Source organism: Cricetulus griseus, assembly GCF_003668045.3.
Source record: "Cricetulus griseus strain 17A/GY chromosome 1 unlocalized genomic scaffold, alternate assembly CriGri-PICRH-1.0 chr1_0, whole genome shotgun sequence".
Taxonomy (NCBI): Eukaryota; Metazoa; Chordata; class Mammalia; order Rodentia; family Cricetidae; genus Cricetulus; species Cricetulus griseus.
Window position 1 is genome coordinate 190,043,131 of NW_023276806.1, and position 14,264 is coordinate 190,057,394.

The following is a 14,264-nucleotide window of genomic DNA, read 5'->3' on the forward strand; positions in this document are numbered from 1 at the left end:
GTGTGAGTTACTTAATTTTCTTTTTCATTTATGTGTTTGGGTAATTTGCCTGTATGGGTACCACATGAGTGCAGTGCCCAGGGATGTCAGAATAAGGTGTCAGATGCCCTGGAGCTGGAGTTTCAGATGGTTGTGGTCACCATGGGGCTGGCTGCCAGGATTTAAACCAGGGTCCTCTCGGGCGCAGCCAGCGCTCCAGTCACTCCAGTTACTTCTGCTGCTGTGACCAAACACCCTACAGGCAACTAAAAGGGGGAAGTTGCTTTGGTTTACACTTTTAGCTAAAACCATCATGGGAGGAGGAATTCATGCAAGCAGAGGAGTGGGCAGCTGGTCACATTCTGTCCACAGCAGAGAAGCGGGGAGGGGAGAGAGAGAGCTTCATTTCCCAGCACCCACAGGGTAATTCAGAACCATCTGCAACTCCATCTTCTGACCTCTGCAGACACCAGGCATGTGCACGGTGCATAGACATGCAGGCAGGCAAAACACTCAAACATAGAATGCATGTATCTAATGAAATCCAAATTGACCTGGTCAGCTCACCTTGGGTTTCATGGAGTCCGGTAGATGCAGGTCTGTTTACGTGACATTAAATGTCTGTGAAGCACCTCTGGGTGAAAAGAATAGCCCACATTACCACCCTTTTGTCGTTGCTAAGTTCGGATTTTCTTCTCTGCAGTTGCATCCTACTACATCCACTGTGTTCACCTCCCAGTCCCCGCCCCTGGGTTCTTTCTGGGGAATTTCTCCAGAAAGTTGGGGAGTGAGAGCTGTGCTTATCCTGTTGATCCTGAACCTTCTAGTGGCTTCTATCCAGAGACAGGTTGGAAAGCTGCCTCTCTGAATGCATTGGAGCTGCTGGGGGGCTCTGCTTGTCTCCCTGGAGACTCAGTGCTTATGGTGATACAGCCAGTCTGGGAACTTGGCTTCAAGATGTTTAAAAGAATTTAAAAACATTCAAAGTCTCTTCATAACTGACCTATGTATTCTGGTGTCTTAGAAAGTCAGAGTGGTCTGAAATACACTCAACAGGGGTCTCGGGTCACTGCTTTGGTGGGTACCTGCATGTTGTTGAGCTTAGGAACTCGAGTCTACTGTCTCTTTTCACACTTCAAACTGAATGGCAGCTTCTGCCCTGTGGGTCAGTCCTGATGGTCTCATTTCAGGAAAGTCTGCCCCAGAGTTGTCCTTTCAATCACATCTCCCCAGCCCTACCGTGACATTAACATAAGGGAACGTGGAATGCTCCTGTGCCTGGCACTGAATGCGTGTGTGTGTGTGTGTGTGTGTGTGTGTGTGTGTGTGTGTGTGTGTGTGTGTGTGTGTGTGTGTGTGTGTTGCATAGCTATAAACCCAGGCAGAGGTGGGAGGATCAGAAGTTCAAGGCTAGCCTGGGTCACAGGAAACCAGTCCTCAGTTACACGTTGAGTTCAAGGCCAGCCTGGATTACAAGAGATTTCTGTCTCAAAACAAACCAAGAAACTCACAAAAATCAGACAAAACAAAGCTGCAGATGAAATACACAAAAGCGAGTCTGCTCACACTGAAGGGACAAGCTGGGTGTCCACCACCTCCCATATAGCAGCCCAAACGGAAGAACGAGCTTTCTCAGCTTGAGCGTTTACTATTGGCTGTATCTAATTCGCCCCCCCCCCCAGGGTTTCTCTGTATTGCTTTGGAGGCTGTCCTGGAACTCACTCTGTAGACCAGGCTGGTCTCGAACTCACAGAGATCCGCCTGTTTCTGCCTCCCGAGTGCTGGGATTCCACCGCAACAAATCCATAATAAAGGAGCCAGAGACTTGGAGGAGCAAATGACTTTAAAGTGACAGAAACTCTGCTTCTAGAAAGCTCCTCCCCCTCCCTGTCATCCATACACTTGGGAATAGCCATTGTTGGGGCCACAGCACATCGCTCACGCTGCCACGTGTTTGGGCTCCTCTGGAGTTAGCTTCATCAGTTTGTCCACACACAGCAGGATGAGGGTGAGGAACCAGAGGCTCCAGCCGACCGCCGCAGCAATCCAGCCGTATTCATCCACTGAAGCTTGGCAACACAGGGAGGCTAGCGGGCAGAAGTCGACATCTGATGGGGGAAAGCAAGAATGGGATTGTAGCACCCTGGCCACACTCCCGCATTCCCTCTCAAATTAGTTAAGAATGAGAACAGGAAACAGCAGGGGGCCCTTGGAAGCTGCTTGTTAAGCATATACTAAGTCTTCGCTTTATGCACCCAAGGTATTTATTACCTACCGGCTTCATTACCACTGTTCGGGTGCTGGGGATTGAGCCCAGGGCTTTGGATGAGCATACGCTCTGCCGGTGAGCTTCAGTTCAGCCCCAGCTATCATCCCTGCTTCATACAAAGAAACTCAAAGTGTACTTCGCCCAAGATCACAAGATGACAGAAGTAGGGCTCACATTCCAGTCTGTAGACCCCAAAGCTGTATTCTCGGCCTCCTAGGTACTGTTGCTCATCCCCTCTTGGTAAGTGTAGAGATGGAGGGGCAGTCGGGCATTAGATGAGGATGGGATAAAGGGGCCACAGTTGAGATGAAGCAAAACTTTCTGTTGATTGGGTATGTGTGATAGAAATTCTGAGCATCCTGACCCTGGGAACATGTGGATGAATGGAAACCAGGGAAGAGTCTACAAACAGCTCCTACTTTGGGCAGAGGTTGGAACAACTAGATTTTGTTTGTTTGAGACAGGGTTTCTCTATTGTTATGCCCTGGCTGTCCTGGAACTTGCTCTGTAGACCAGTCTGACCTCAAACTCACTGAGATCTATCTGTCTCTGCCTCTGGAGTGCTGGGATTAAAGCTGTGCACCACCATTGCCTGGTGGACCACCTTTTTAAAATAGACTTCTCACCTCCAAATGCTAGAACATTTGCACTCAGGGCACCTTTGGCTGCTGGCCAAGGCATGAGTCGTTAAATTCACCATACATGAGACTAAACTGTGATCAAATCCAAGCTAGTGTTTAACCTTGTCTGTGAACAGTGCTGCGACAGGCTCCTTCCCCCATTACCCGGGAAGACTAGGCAGTCACCGGGCCACCCGACACCTATTAGTGGACAGAGAGGGGCCCAAGTTTCATTCCTAGTTCCAGGGGTGGCTCTAGGGTCAGGGCAGTTGACAGGGGAGGCTTACTGGCACACTGCTCCAGGGTTCCAGGGTCTGGGTGGTGTATACTCAGGGTTGAGTTGACGCTGCTGGCTTCTGCAAGGAAAGGCAAGAGGTAGTGTCAGGCAGAGGGCAAAGTGAGCCTCAGGCAGAGGGTTTGGATTATTTTGTGCATGAGTAGTGAGTATAATGACTGTTCAAGAAGGGCCAGTGGAGACAGTAGAGCTTTATGTGACTTTAAGAATCTGGTGAGGGGGGCTGGAGAGATGGCTCAGTGGTTAAGAACACTGACTGTTCTTCCAAAGGTCCTGAGTTCAATTCCCAGCAACCACATGGTGGCACACAACCACCTGGAATGAGATCCGGTGCCCTCTACTGGCATGCAGGCAGAAGACTGTATAGACGTATACATAATAAATAAATAAAATCTTTTAAAAAAACAAAAAAGAATCTGGTGAGGGATAAAGAGTACTCCCCACACTCAGCAGCTGAAGCCCTAGCCCTCCCATGCATCTGTATTTGGAGACAGACAAAAGAAGTAATTAAAGTTAAATAAGGTTATTCAGAGTCCTAAAATCCCAGCATTCAGGAAGCAGAGGCAGGTGGATCTCCGTAAAAGTTCGAGGCCAGCCTGGTCTACAGAGCGAGTGCCAGTATAGGCTCCAAAGCTACACAGAGAAACCTTGTCTTGAAAAACAAAAACAAAAAGGAGGAAGAGACCCCACCAATGTTTGGGCTTAGAGGAATGGCATGACTATTCATGGTCACAGTGAGAGAGAGAGACCATCTGTAACCCCAGGAGAGAAAAAAAACAAGCCTGCTCACACCTTGACCTAGGCAGTCAACTCCAGAACTGTGATCAAAAGTGCCTTTCTGGTAAAGTCCCCCAGTCAGCAAGTGGTATTTTTATTTTAAGTCCAAATGAAGGATTATTCTTACCTTTTTTTTTTCCTTTTTTTGCCGGGGGGGGGGGTTGGTTTTCTGAGACAGGGTTTCTCTGTATAGTCAGTCCTGGCTGCCCTAGAACTCACTCTGTAGAGCAGGCTGGCCTCGAACTCAGAGATTTACCTGCCTCTGCCTCCTGAATGCTGCAATTAAAGGGGTGTGCCCCCACACACAGCTACCTTTCTTTCTTTAAACTTATAAAATGACAGAGTTTGTTCTATTTTTAATTTTTAAATTAGCCTAAGATAGGTTTTATTATAACACATTGATTCCTGGAGGTCATGTGCCCTGAACATACTCACCTACCTATTACCAACCCGTGTTCCATCTCCCATCCTATGGGTCCTTTTCCTCTTTCCAAGTTACCCTGTGCTGTTCTTCAGCTTGAGGTAAAGTAGAGTCACCTGGGGAATTGCCTCAATCAGATGCCATGCCTGTAGGCAAGTTGGGGGGCATTTTCTTGATTAAAGATGGCTGTGGAGGTTTTAAAGACTGATGTGTGGGAGGGCCCAGCTGTCTGTGGAAGGTGCCATTCCTTAACACATAGTCCTGGTTTGTATAAAAAGGCAAGCTTTGGGCTGGAGAGATGGCTCAGAGGTTAAGAGCACTGACTGCTCTTCCAGAGGTCCTGAGTTCAATTCCCAGCAACCACATGGTGGCTCACAGCCATCCATTATGAGATCTGCTGCCTTCTTCTGGTGTGAGATATACATGGAAGCAGAATGCTGTATACCAAAAAATAAAAAAAATTTTAAAAAAAGGCAAGCTTCATGACCCATGGCAGAGCAAACTAGTGTTCCTTCATGGCCTCTGCTTCAGCTGCTGCTTCAAGGTTCCTGCCTTGGCATCCCTTGTTGGTAGATTGTAAATTCGGGTGAAACAATTCTTCCCTCTTTGAATTTTGCCTTTGGTCAGTGCTTTGCCCCAGCAGTAGAGAAGCACACTAGAACAGCTCCCTCGTCCACATTCATGGAATAGACTATAAATCTCCCTGTACTTATCTGGAGTCCACATATGAGATAAATACGTGAAATATGTCTTTCAGAGTTCAGCTTATTTTGCTTAACATGATTTCTAGTTCCATCCATTTTTCCTGCAAGTGACATCATTTTTCCCCTATGTCTGTGTAAAAATCATGCATCTGTACCACATGCCTGTCATCCATCCACTGATGGACACCCAGGCTGGCACCATTTCTCAGAACTATAAACAGTACAGGAATAAACATGGATTGCAGATATCTTGGTGGCATGTTGACCCAAATTGAACTCCCTTTTATTGTCACTTTTTCCTCATCCAAAGACACTATCATCCTCACCTCCTCATTCTCCCCCACCTCCTCCTCTTCTCCCTCCTCTTCTTAAAAAAAATCGCTTCGGAGAGCATGGTGGCATACTGCTTTAATCCCAGCACTTGGGAGGAGGAACCTAAGGGATCTTTGAGTTTGTGGCCAGTCTGATCTACATAGCAAGTTCCAAGCTGGCCAGGGTTACATGGCAAGACCGTGCCTCAAAAGAAGAACAGAGCAAAACCAAAAAGGACCCGCTGCAGACACTGCTTCCTGTGCAGACAGCTATAGCAATAGGGTGGCCATTCTGTGTTAATTGAATCAAGCCCTGAACAATCCAGAATGTCTCCTTTACTGCAAATTCAGTTTCTTTCTAACTCGTGAACAAATAACCCACTGAAATCCAACCCTGATTCTTTGTCTCTGATGGTTGTGATGTAGTTACCCAGGCATACAGCTATCAACAATATCTACATCTCCATGTGAACACGTCTACTGCTTTCCACAATCGTCAGGGCTTGTAACTGTCTCTCAGTTGACAAGCAAGGGACAGTAAAGGATGGAAACAATCTGTCAAGAGTTTGTGGAGCAGTGCTGTGTTACAGAGATCAATGTTCAGATTCAGGGGAGAAAAGCTGTGTTTTCGCTACTCCAGACAGCGGCTCCTTGCCACTGGGACTATTTAAGATGATTTTTTTTTTTTTTAAATAATGCACATTGGTTTTCTGCCTGCATGTATGGTTGTATGACAAAAGTGTCAGATCCCCTGGAACTGGAATTACAGATAGTTGTGAACTGCAATGTGAATTGAACCCTGGTGCTTTGGAAGAGCAGCCAGCATTCTTAACCACTGAGCCATCATCCATCTCTCCAACTCTCCCCCCCTTTTTTTGAGACAGGGTTTCTCTATGTAGTCCTGACTGTCCTGAAACATACTCTGTAGACCAGGCTGGCCTAAAACTCAGAAATCTGCCTGCCTCTGCCTCTGCCTCCCAAGTGCTGGGATTAAAGGCGTGTGCCACCAACGCCCAGCCATTAAGTTGACTTTTAAAATGCATTTAAGTTAAAAGTTCATCTTTCTCAGGTTGGGTCCCAGCCTCCATGGGGTCTCTGTGAGTTGCTTGTCAGCCAATGACCACAGTTACATCCTGTGTTCTAGTCCTGGCTTACAGCCCAGGCCTCGCCCCACTACACATGGGAAAACACGAGCTTTTCCACAAGCTCTGACGCCTGGGGTTTCTCCACTGTGCTGTAAGTATATATAAGGCTGCTCTTCCCTGGAATAAGGAAGATGACTAGAGTTGGATAGACGCACGTAGTACAAGCGGCTGGACGTCTCTACTTTTAACTAAATCTCCAGGCTTTTGCCCAATACTCAGACTTAGTGGCAGCACGGATACCACATTCTCATCCATCGCCTTAGTCATATCTGAAGTGTGTTCAAGTGTCACCTGTGGCTGGTGGTCACCTTATTGGAAGCACAGTTCAACCAGAAGCACCTACCATTGAAGAAAATTCTATCCACACAAATACCAATCTAGGTAGGCAGGTTAAAAGCAGGAGTTTTGTTTGTCTTTTGTTTTGTTTTGTTCATTTGTGTTTTTAAAGGCAGGCTCTCCTGTATCTCAAGCTGGCCTTGAGCCTTCTATGCAGCTGAGGAAGATTTTGAACTCCTGATTTTCCTACCTCTACCTCCTGAGTACTGAGGTGACAGATGACCACCGCTGTGCTGTGTTCAGTGGTGCTGGAGATTGATCCTGGGGTTTGTGCTAGGCAGGCTATCCCCCAAATGAGCTCCTGCCAGGCCCAAGAGACTGATTTTTGAAGAACCTTTCTTGAAAATGTAAAGGAGAGCTTAGGTCTCTCAATGCCCAATGCCTGCAGGTCAGCGGGCCCTTCAGAGGTGCTGTTGACACAGGACAGGGTAATTGAGGGAGAGAGCTTAACCACAACCACAAAACTGCTGCCACCCAGTCCCCAGTACTCCTGCCACTGAAAAGTATGGTAATTACCTTGATACAATCTGACTACTGTTGTAAATTATTTACACAGCTTAGAGGTGAGCTTTGTTTTGAAGAAACTGATTCCTGGGCATTAGAATTTTCCTTCAAAACCAAACCACTTCCTTAGCCTTGATCTGGTCTCTCCACCTAGGGAGGGGATGTTCTCAGCCAGAATAAGTGAATAGAAAAGAAAAACAACCTAATTGGATGCCAATATTAGGTTAACCCTATGAAATTGTCATACTTATTTATTGGTATTTATTTTTTTATTGGTTTTTGAGACATGGTTTCTCTGTGTAGTCCTAGCTGTCCTGGAATTTGCTCTATAGATCAGGCTGGCCTTGAACTCAGAGATCTGCCTGCCTCTACCTCGGAGGACTGAGATTAAAGCTGTGTGCTGCCACCACTCTTGAGAAGCTGCCATTTTTAGAGGTCAAACCCCACTCACTATCTGGGTGCTTCAGATGGAGTAGTCCAGTGGAATCTCCAAGTGTTTGAATGTCACCCTTCAGCATTCTAAGAACCAGCCAGGGACTGGTACATGAGGGGGAGACTCAACATGACTCTGTCATGGTAGACAGAAGAAAAACAACCACCGCAAAAACAAACAAAAAATGAACACTCTTATTTGTGGTAGATAAGTTTGTTTGTTTTTTTTTGTTTTTTGAGACAGGGTTTCTCTGTGGCTTTGGAGGCTGTCCTGGAACTAGCTCCTGTAGACCAGGCTAGTCTCGAATTCACAGGGATCCTCCTGCCTCTGCCTCCCGAGTGCTGGGATTAAAGGCGTGCACCACCAACGCCCGGCTGTGGTAGATAAGTTAAGAATAGCCATACCTGATCTGTTCATTGTGTGCTTGCTACAATTTTAGGGTTATTTTTGTTTGTTTGTTTTTGAGACAAGGTTTCTCTGTTGCTTTTGGAGGCAGTCCTGGAACTCAGACCGGGCTGGCCTCGAACTCACAGAGATCCACCTGTCTCTGCCTCCCGAGTGCTGCCACCAACACCCAGCTTGTAAATTCTTTACAAGCTATTAACTCTTTTCTTCCATGTAAGTAACTTTATGAATCACGGCTCTGTTTACCCCCAGTGTTACGAATCTGGGCACAGAGAGGTGAAGTAATTTGCTCTAGATGACACAGGCAGTATGTGGGATGAAGAGAGGTCAAGGCTCTGTGGCTCTGGAGGGTCCCAAGAGCGGCCCAGACAGACCCTACAGGAGAGACTCGGGATGGCTGTGTGTTGAGAGGTGTGTGTCGGGAGTGGGACCCGCTGAGCAGGGTCAAAGCAAAGCCAGACCCCTAGATGCTCAGGCGCAGAGCCTGGTCTGGGAAAGCCAGGGCTCTTGAGACCCCGGGGTGAGAACCCCAAGTTTCTGATGCCCGCCCTGGGGCACCCAGAAAGATTGGAGAGCTGAGTGTTGTCAGCTTCTGGACTTAGAGAAGTCTGGGTTGGAGGGAAACTCTGCCAGCGAGCGCTAAGGGAAGGCGAGGGCTCATCCTGAGCCCCAGGAGCCGCGCACATCCCTTTCTACCAGTTTGGCCCAGTCCACCAGTCCGCAAATTTGTTGTTGTTTTGTTTTGTTTTGTGGCAAGGGCCAACAGGGGTGACTGCTGCTGTCCTAGCAAAGGAATTGTCACAGGCAAACCCAAGACACCCCCCCAGCCGACTGGCACCCCAGCTCCCCGCTTAATCCTCCAGGGAAACAAGCAACTTGTTTCCTCTCTTCAAAGTGCAGGACCAACCCGGGCCAAGGGATCCTCCCCTCCCCCTCGGTCCTGCCCTCCCCTTTCCAAGGTGGCCAAGAATAAAGCTCAGAACTATTACCTGTGCCGCAGGACGAGTGGAAGGAGGCGAGCACCAGGCTGAAGAGCAAGGTGGCCTGCGGGGCAGAGGTGAGGTACCCGGGGAGGCAGAGGGAGCAGACACCTGTCTGGACCATGTTGGCGCAGGGGTGCCTCGGGCTGGGGACCATGTGTCCCGTGTGCGCTGTGTCTGAGGTGTCTCCTGTCCTGCAGGAGTTGATCTGTTCAATGTTGGGGGTGGGGTGGGGGGAAGAAAGAGGGTGGAGCCAAAGAAACTGCCCGTCAAACCCGCTCAGCCTCTGTAACCGTGGCTGGGGGAGGGGAGGAGGGGCAATCCCTGCCCTCTGTTGTTTTTGAGGCAAAATTGTTCCTATTAAGGAAAGAAACAATTGCTCCTTGGGGGCTGAGCTTGCTGTCGCTTCACCTGCAGGTGTAGTGTGTATTCTCCGGTATTTATTGAGCACCGACTGTATGCACTGTACTACGCTACAGCCTGCAAATACCCACACTCAGGACGTTGCTGTTACAAAACTCAGGACCCTGAGCAGCCTGGGGAATGACTAAATGACTAAGGACTTTGAGCATTAGCAGCAAGAAGCCAAGCCACCTCTTCTGATGCGACACTTCAGGGAGAAAATGACATTGGGACTGGGCCTTGAAGCATGCGTAGTATTTTGGCAGGTGGAGAGGAGAAGGAGACACTGCAGGAGGGAAGACAGACTCACAGAGGCCACCAGCAAATGGTGCTCGGAAGCCCACTGTGACCTTGGCGTAGATGAATCTTGGTCATGATGGGAGCCGGAGGCCTGGAGGGCCACTGGGAAATGTGTAGTTGCATCGGGAAGCGAGGGGGAGGCCGTGTAAAGATGCTGGTCTCTGACAGAACCCTGCTTTCAGTCTAAATGATTGGTAGGGTTCTCATCTAAGTGTCCCTACCTAAGGCAGTGCATGCCAAGATCTCAAGTGGATACTTGAAACCATGAGCACTGCTGAAGCGGGCTCGTGTGGCTGAAGCATGTTTGCGCATGCGCGCACACACAAACTTTCCTAGAAATACATACCTATGATAATGTGCAATTTATAGTCGTAGTAAAAGATTACTAACACAACTAATAATTAGACACCAATTATGACACTATATTAAACTATTTAGAACTTAGAATGCTGGGTGGTGGTGGTGTATGTCTTTGATGCCAGCCCTCGGGGAAGCAGAGGCAGGTGGATATCTGAATTTGAGACCAGCTGGGTCTCCAGAGGGAGTGTTCCAGGACAGTCAGGGAGACACAGAGAAACCCTGTCTCGAAAAACCAATAATAATAGTAATAACAACAGCAGCAGCGCAACTTAGGAATTGTTTTGTAATTTTCCATTTAATACGATCAGACTATAATTGATGACAAGGACCTGAGGTGTCAGGAAGTGACGAGGAGAGCTGACTGCTGTGTGCTGTATACTCACCTTGAGGGAGAAAGGCACCCATGAGCCCAGCTAGCATTTGAGACTCTGGGGTGACTGGGACCTGGTTCCTGTCCTTGAGGAGAGCATGCTCCAGCAGAGAGACCAAGCAGGGGAGAACTTGGATGCAATGTGGTAAGAGAGTTATGGGAAGACAGAAGAGGAAATGATTGACTCTGCTGAGAGGAGCCGGGGCGGGCTTACAGGGAAGTTGCTATGGAAGTTTGCGTGTGCAGAGGGGAGTTGCAGGTAGAACTCCCCCATCTAAAGTGAGAGCTATATGAGCGTGGCAAGCTGCCACACTTATGCCCTGTGGTCTTGCTCACAGTCAGCCTAGTAAGAAAGTGATGGGTGCAATCCCACTCACTCAAGACTAGGGAGAAGGACGTCATGCCTGGTCACTCACTCCTGTAGCGCCAGCACTTAAGGGGCCAAAGCAGAAGGATCAAGAGTTCGAGGCCAGCCTGGGCTACATGAAGCCTTTTCCCCTCCCGCAAAAGCCTCCAAGCCCCAAGAACCACAAAATGTAAAATAAACCAGAAAAGCTCTATGGGAGGACATGGTGGCAGCCCAGAAGGACGCCTGCTTCATATGTTTCCAAAGGAATAAATTAGTGGTTTGGGGAATGGGATAGAAGTGTTTCAGACAGCTCAATTTCGGTCGTACCCAAAAATGTCCAGTGCAAGCCAACCACTGTTTGGACATTCACCAATGTCCAAGTAGCAAGACTGTGCGCCTGCCCTTGGTTGGGGACAAAGGGCTTGAGAGAGCATCTCATGATGGAGACGGGTGGTGTTCTTCACCCAGCCCTTAAAGATTCGTAGCTCACCCAGCACAAGGGCGTGGCCAGGACCTTTATGATAGATCTCCTTGTCCAGATAGTGAGTACACTGTTCTGTGAGCACAGGTGGGGGACACGGTTTAACTGGATGGGCTGAGAACAGATTGTGAATGGCCCTGAACACGTGACAAAGGAAACTTTATCTTATGACTTGGAAGCTGTCTCTATGGAACTTACAGACAGGGACACTTCAGATGAGGTTTGAAAACAGATCTCAAACTGGGTGTGGTGCTCATACCTGCACTTCCAGCGACTATGAGCCTGAGACAGGAGGATTTTTTTTTTTAAGATTTATTATTTATTATGTATACAACATTCTGCCTCCATATATGCTTGCACACCAGAAGAGGGCACCAGATCTCATTACAGATGGTTGTGAGCCACCATGTGGTTGCTGGGAATTGAACTCAGGACCTCTGGAAGAACAGCCAGTGTTCTTTTTTTTTTTTTCAAATTTTTTTATTTGAATTAGAAACAAGATTGTTTTACATGCCAATCCCAGTTCCCTTCTCCCTCCTGTCCTCCCCACCACCCCCCAACTAAAACCCTACCTATCACATATCTTTTCTTCTATTCTTCCCCGACTCAACCTTTCTGCTCCCTCATGTCCTCTGCATCCCTCCTCTTCTTCCCTTCTCATTCTCCTAGCTCCCTCCCCCCTCTTCCCATGCTCTCAATTTGCTCAGGGGATCTTGACCCTTTCCCCTTCTCCAGGGGACCATGTATGTCTCTCTTAGGGTCCTCCTTGTTTACTAGCTTCTCTGGCAGTGTGGATTATAGGCTGGTAATCCTTTACTCTATGTCTAAAATCCACATATGAGTGAGTACATACCATGTTTGTCTTCTTGTGATTGAGTTACCTCACTCAGAATGGTTTCTTCTAGTTCCATCCATTTTTCTGTAAATTTCAAGATTCCATTGTTTTTTTCTGCTGAGTAGTACTCCATTGTGTAAATGTACCACATTTTCTCTATCCATTCTTCGGTTGAGGGGCACCTAGGCTGCTTTCAGTTTCTAGCTATTACAAATAGTGCTGCTATGAACATTGTTAAACAGATGTCCTTATTGTATGAATGTGCTTCTTTTGGGCATATGCCTAAAAGTGGAATTGCTGGATCTTGTGGTAGACTGATTCCCATTTTCTTGAGGTGTCGCCATACTGATTTCCACAGTGGCTGCACAAGTTGGCACTCCCACCAGCAGTGGAGGAGTGTTCCCCTTTCTCTACATCCTCTCCAGCATACACTGTCATTGGTGTTTTTGATTTTGGCCATTCTGACAGGAGTAAGATGGTATCTCAGAGTTGCATTTCCCTGATCAGCCAGTGTTCTTAACCTCTGAGCCATCTCTCCAGCCCGAAGCAGGAGGATCTTGAGATTCAGGCCAACCTGGGCACATAGTAAGTTCAATGTGAGCCTGGGCTGTATATATGTGTAATGATAATATTTTAAAAGAGGTTATGAATTTGAGAGCGAGTAGGGTGAGGTAGGTTTTGGGAGGGGGTGGAGGAAGGAGATGGAGGGGAAATTATATATATATATATATAGTATACATATGTGAAATTCTAAAATAAATGTAATTAAAAAATTTAGGGAGGTGAGAGTAGATAGGTCAGTGGTAGAATGTTTGTCTACCATGTCCAAGGGCCTTGTGTTGTTCCATCCCCACTACCTCAAAATCAATTAAAGAAGAGAGGCCAGAGGTGGCTGAGCTGTTAAGAACATATACTTCGGGCTGGAGAGATGGCTTAGTGGTTAAGAGCACCTTTTGATCTCCTAGAGTTTCAGAGTTTGATTCCCAGCACACACATGATGGCTCACAATTGTTAAGTTCAGTTCCAAGGGATCCAATGGCCTTTTCTAGTCTCCACAGACTCCTGCATGCACATAACACGCACGCACACACACACACACACACACACACACACACACACACACACACACACACTCACACACACACACACTCAGGCACATACATAAAATAAATGTATTTTTTAAAATAAAGACCACATACTGCACTTGCCGATGACCCATGGTTGGCCCCTTGAAGCCACACTGAGTGGCTGTGACTGTCAGTAGCTCCGGCTCCATGAGTGCAGCCCATTTCTGGACTCTGCAGAGAATCTAAGAAATGGCCTCTATGAAAGGGGGGTAAAGTGACTATGGAGTGAACCCAACCAGGATCGAATCCCAGCCCTGCCTCTCACTGGCTGGGTGGTCCTGGGCAGGTCATTTAATGCTCAGCTTCAGTTTCCCTATCTGAAAATAGGAGGCTAGTGCCTGCCATATTATTAGAATTCTCAGGATAACTCAATGAAATAATCCATGTAAAAGCACTTAGCACTCAGAGCAGGTGGGTGGTCAGAACTCAAAGCGCTCAGCTCCACTTCACTAGAAAGTTTACTATCAATACAAACTATCAGAGAAACGAGAGAAAGGCAGTCTTAGGGCACAATAGTGCTGCCTATCTACTGGTTTATTCCTATGCTGCTGTGATGCACACAGGGTTAGAGGCTGAAGTAATGAGAAATAAAGCCAAGAGAAAATGAACACAGGGAGTAAAGATGGACCTGTTAGCGGCCTTAAAGCACAAATGCTTCTCGTGTTTCCTACACTTTGTGGCCTCAGTGTGAGGAGGGTGGCTGGACAGCCTGGTCACATACATGATTCACCGATTCAGGAACTGGAAATGACAGGGGATGCTTGCAGCTTGCCTGCTCTCAGTACTGTTAAGGTAAAAATGAAACAATGGAAAGCTGACACTGTGGACCAGGCTTCTGCTTTGTGCCCCAACAGAACAGAC

The 14,264-nt window shown here is 47.6% G+C and overlaps 1 protein-coding gene across 1 annotated transcript; it reads right to left on the bottom strand.

The window, feature by feature from the left end:
* Positions 1-1,917: 1,917 nt before the first annotated feature.
* Positions 1,918-9,336, bottom strand: Tmem213 (transmembrane protein 213). The gene is made up of 3 exons (XM_027391475.2): positions 9,189-9,336; positions 3,156-3,224; positions 1,918-2,087 (listed from the first exon to the last, which is right to left on the bottom strand). The coding sequence occupies exons 1-3, from the start codon at positions 9,334-9,336 to the stop codon at positions 1,918-1,920; spliced, it is 387 nt and encodes a 128-aa protein (XP_027247276.1).
* Positions 9,337-14,264: the final 4,928 nt, after the last annotated feature.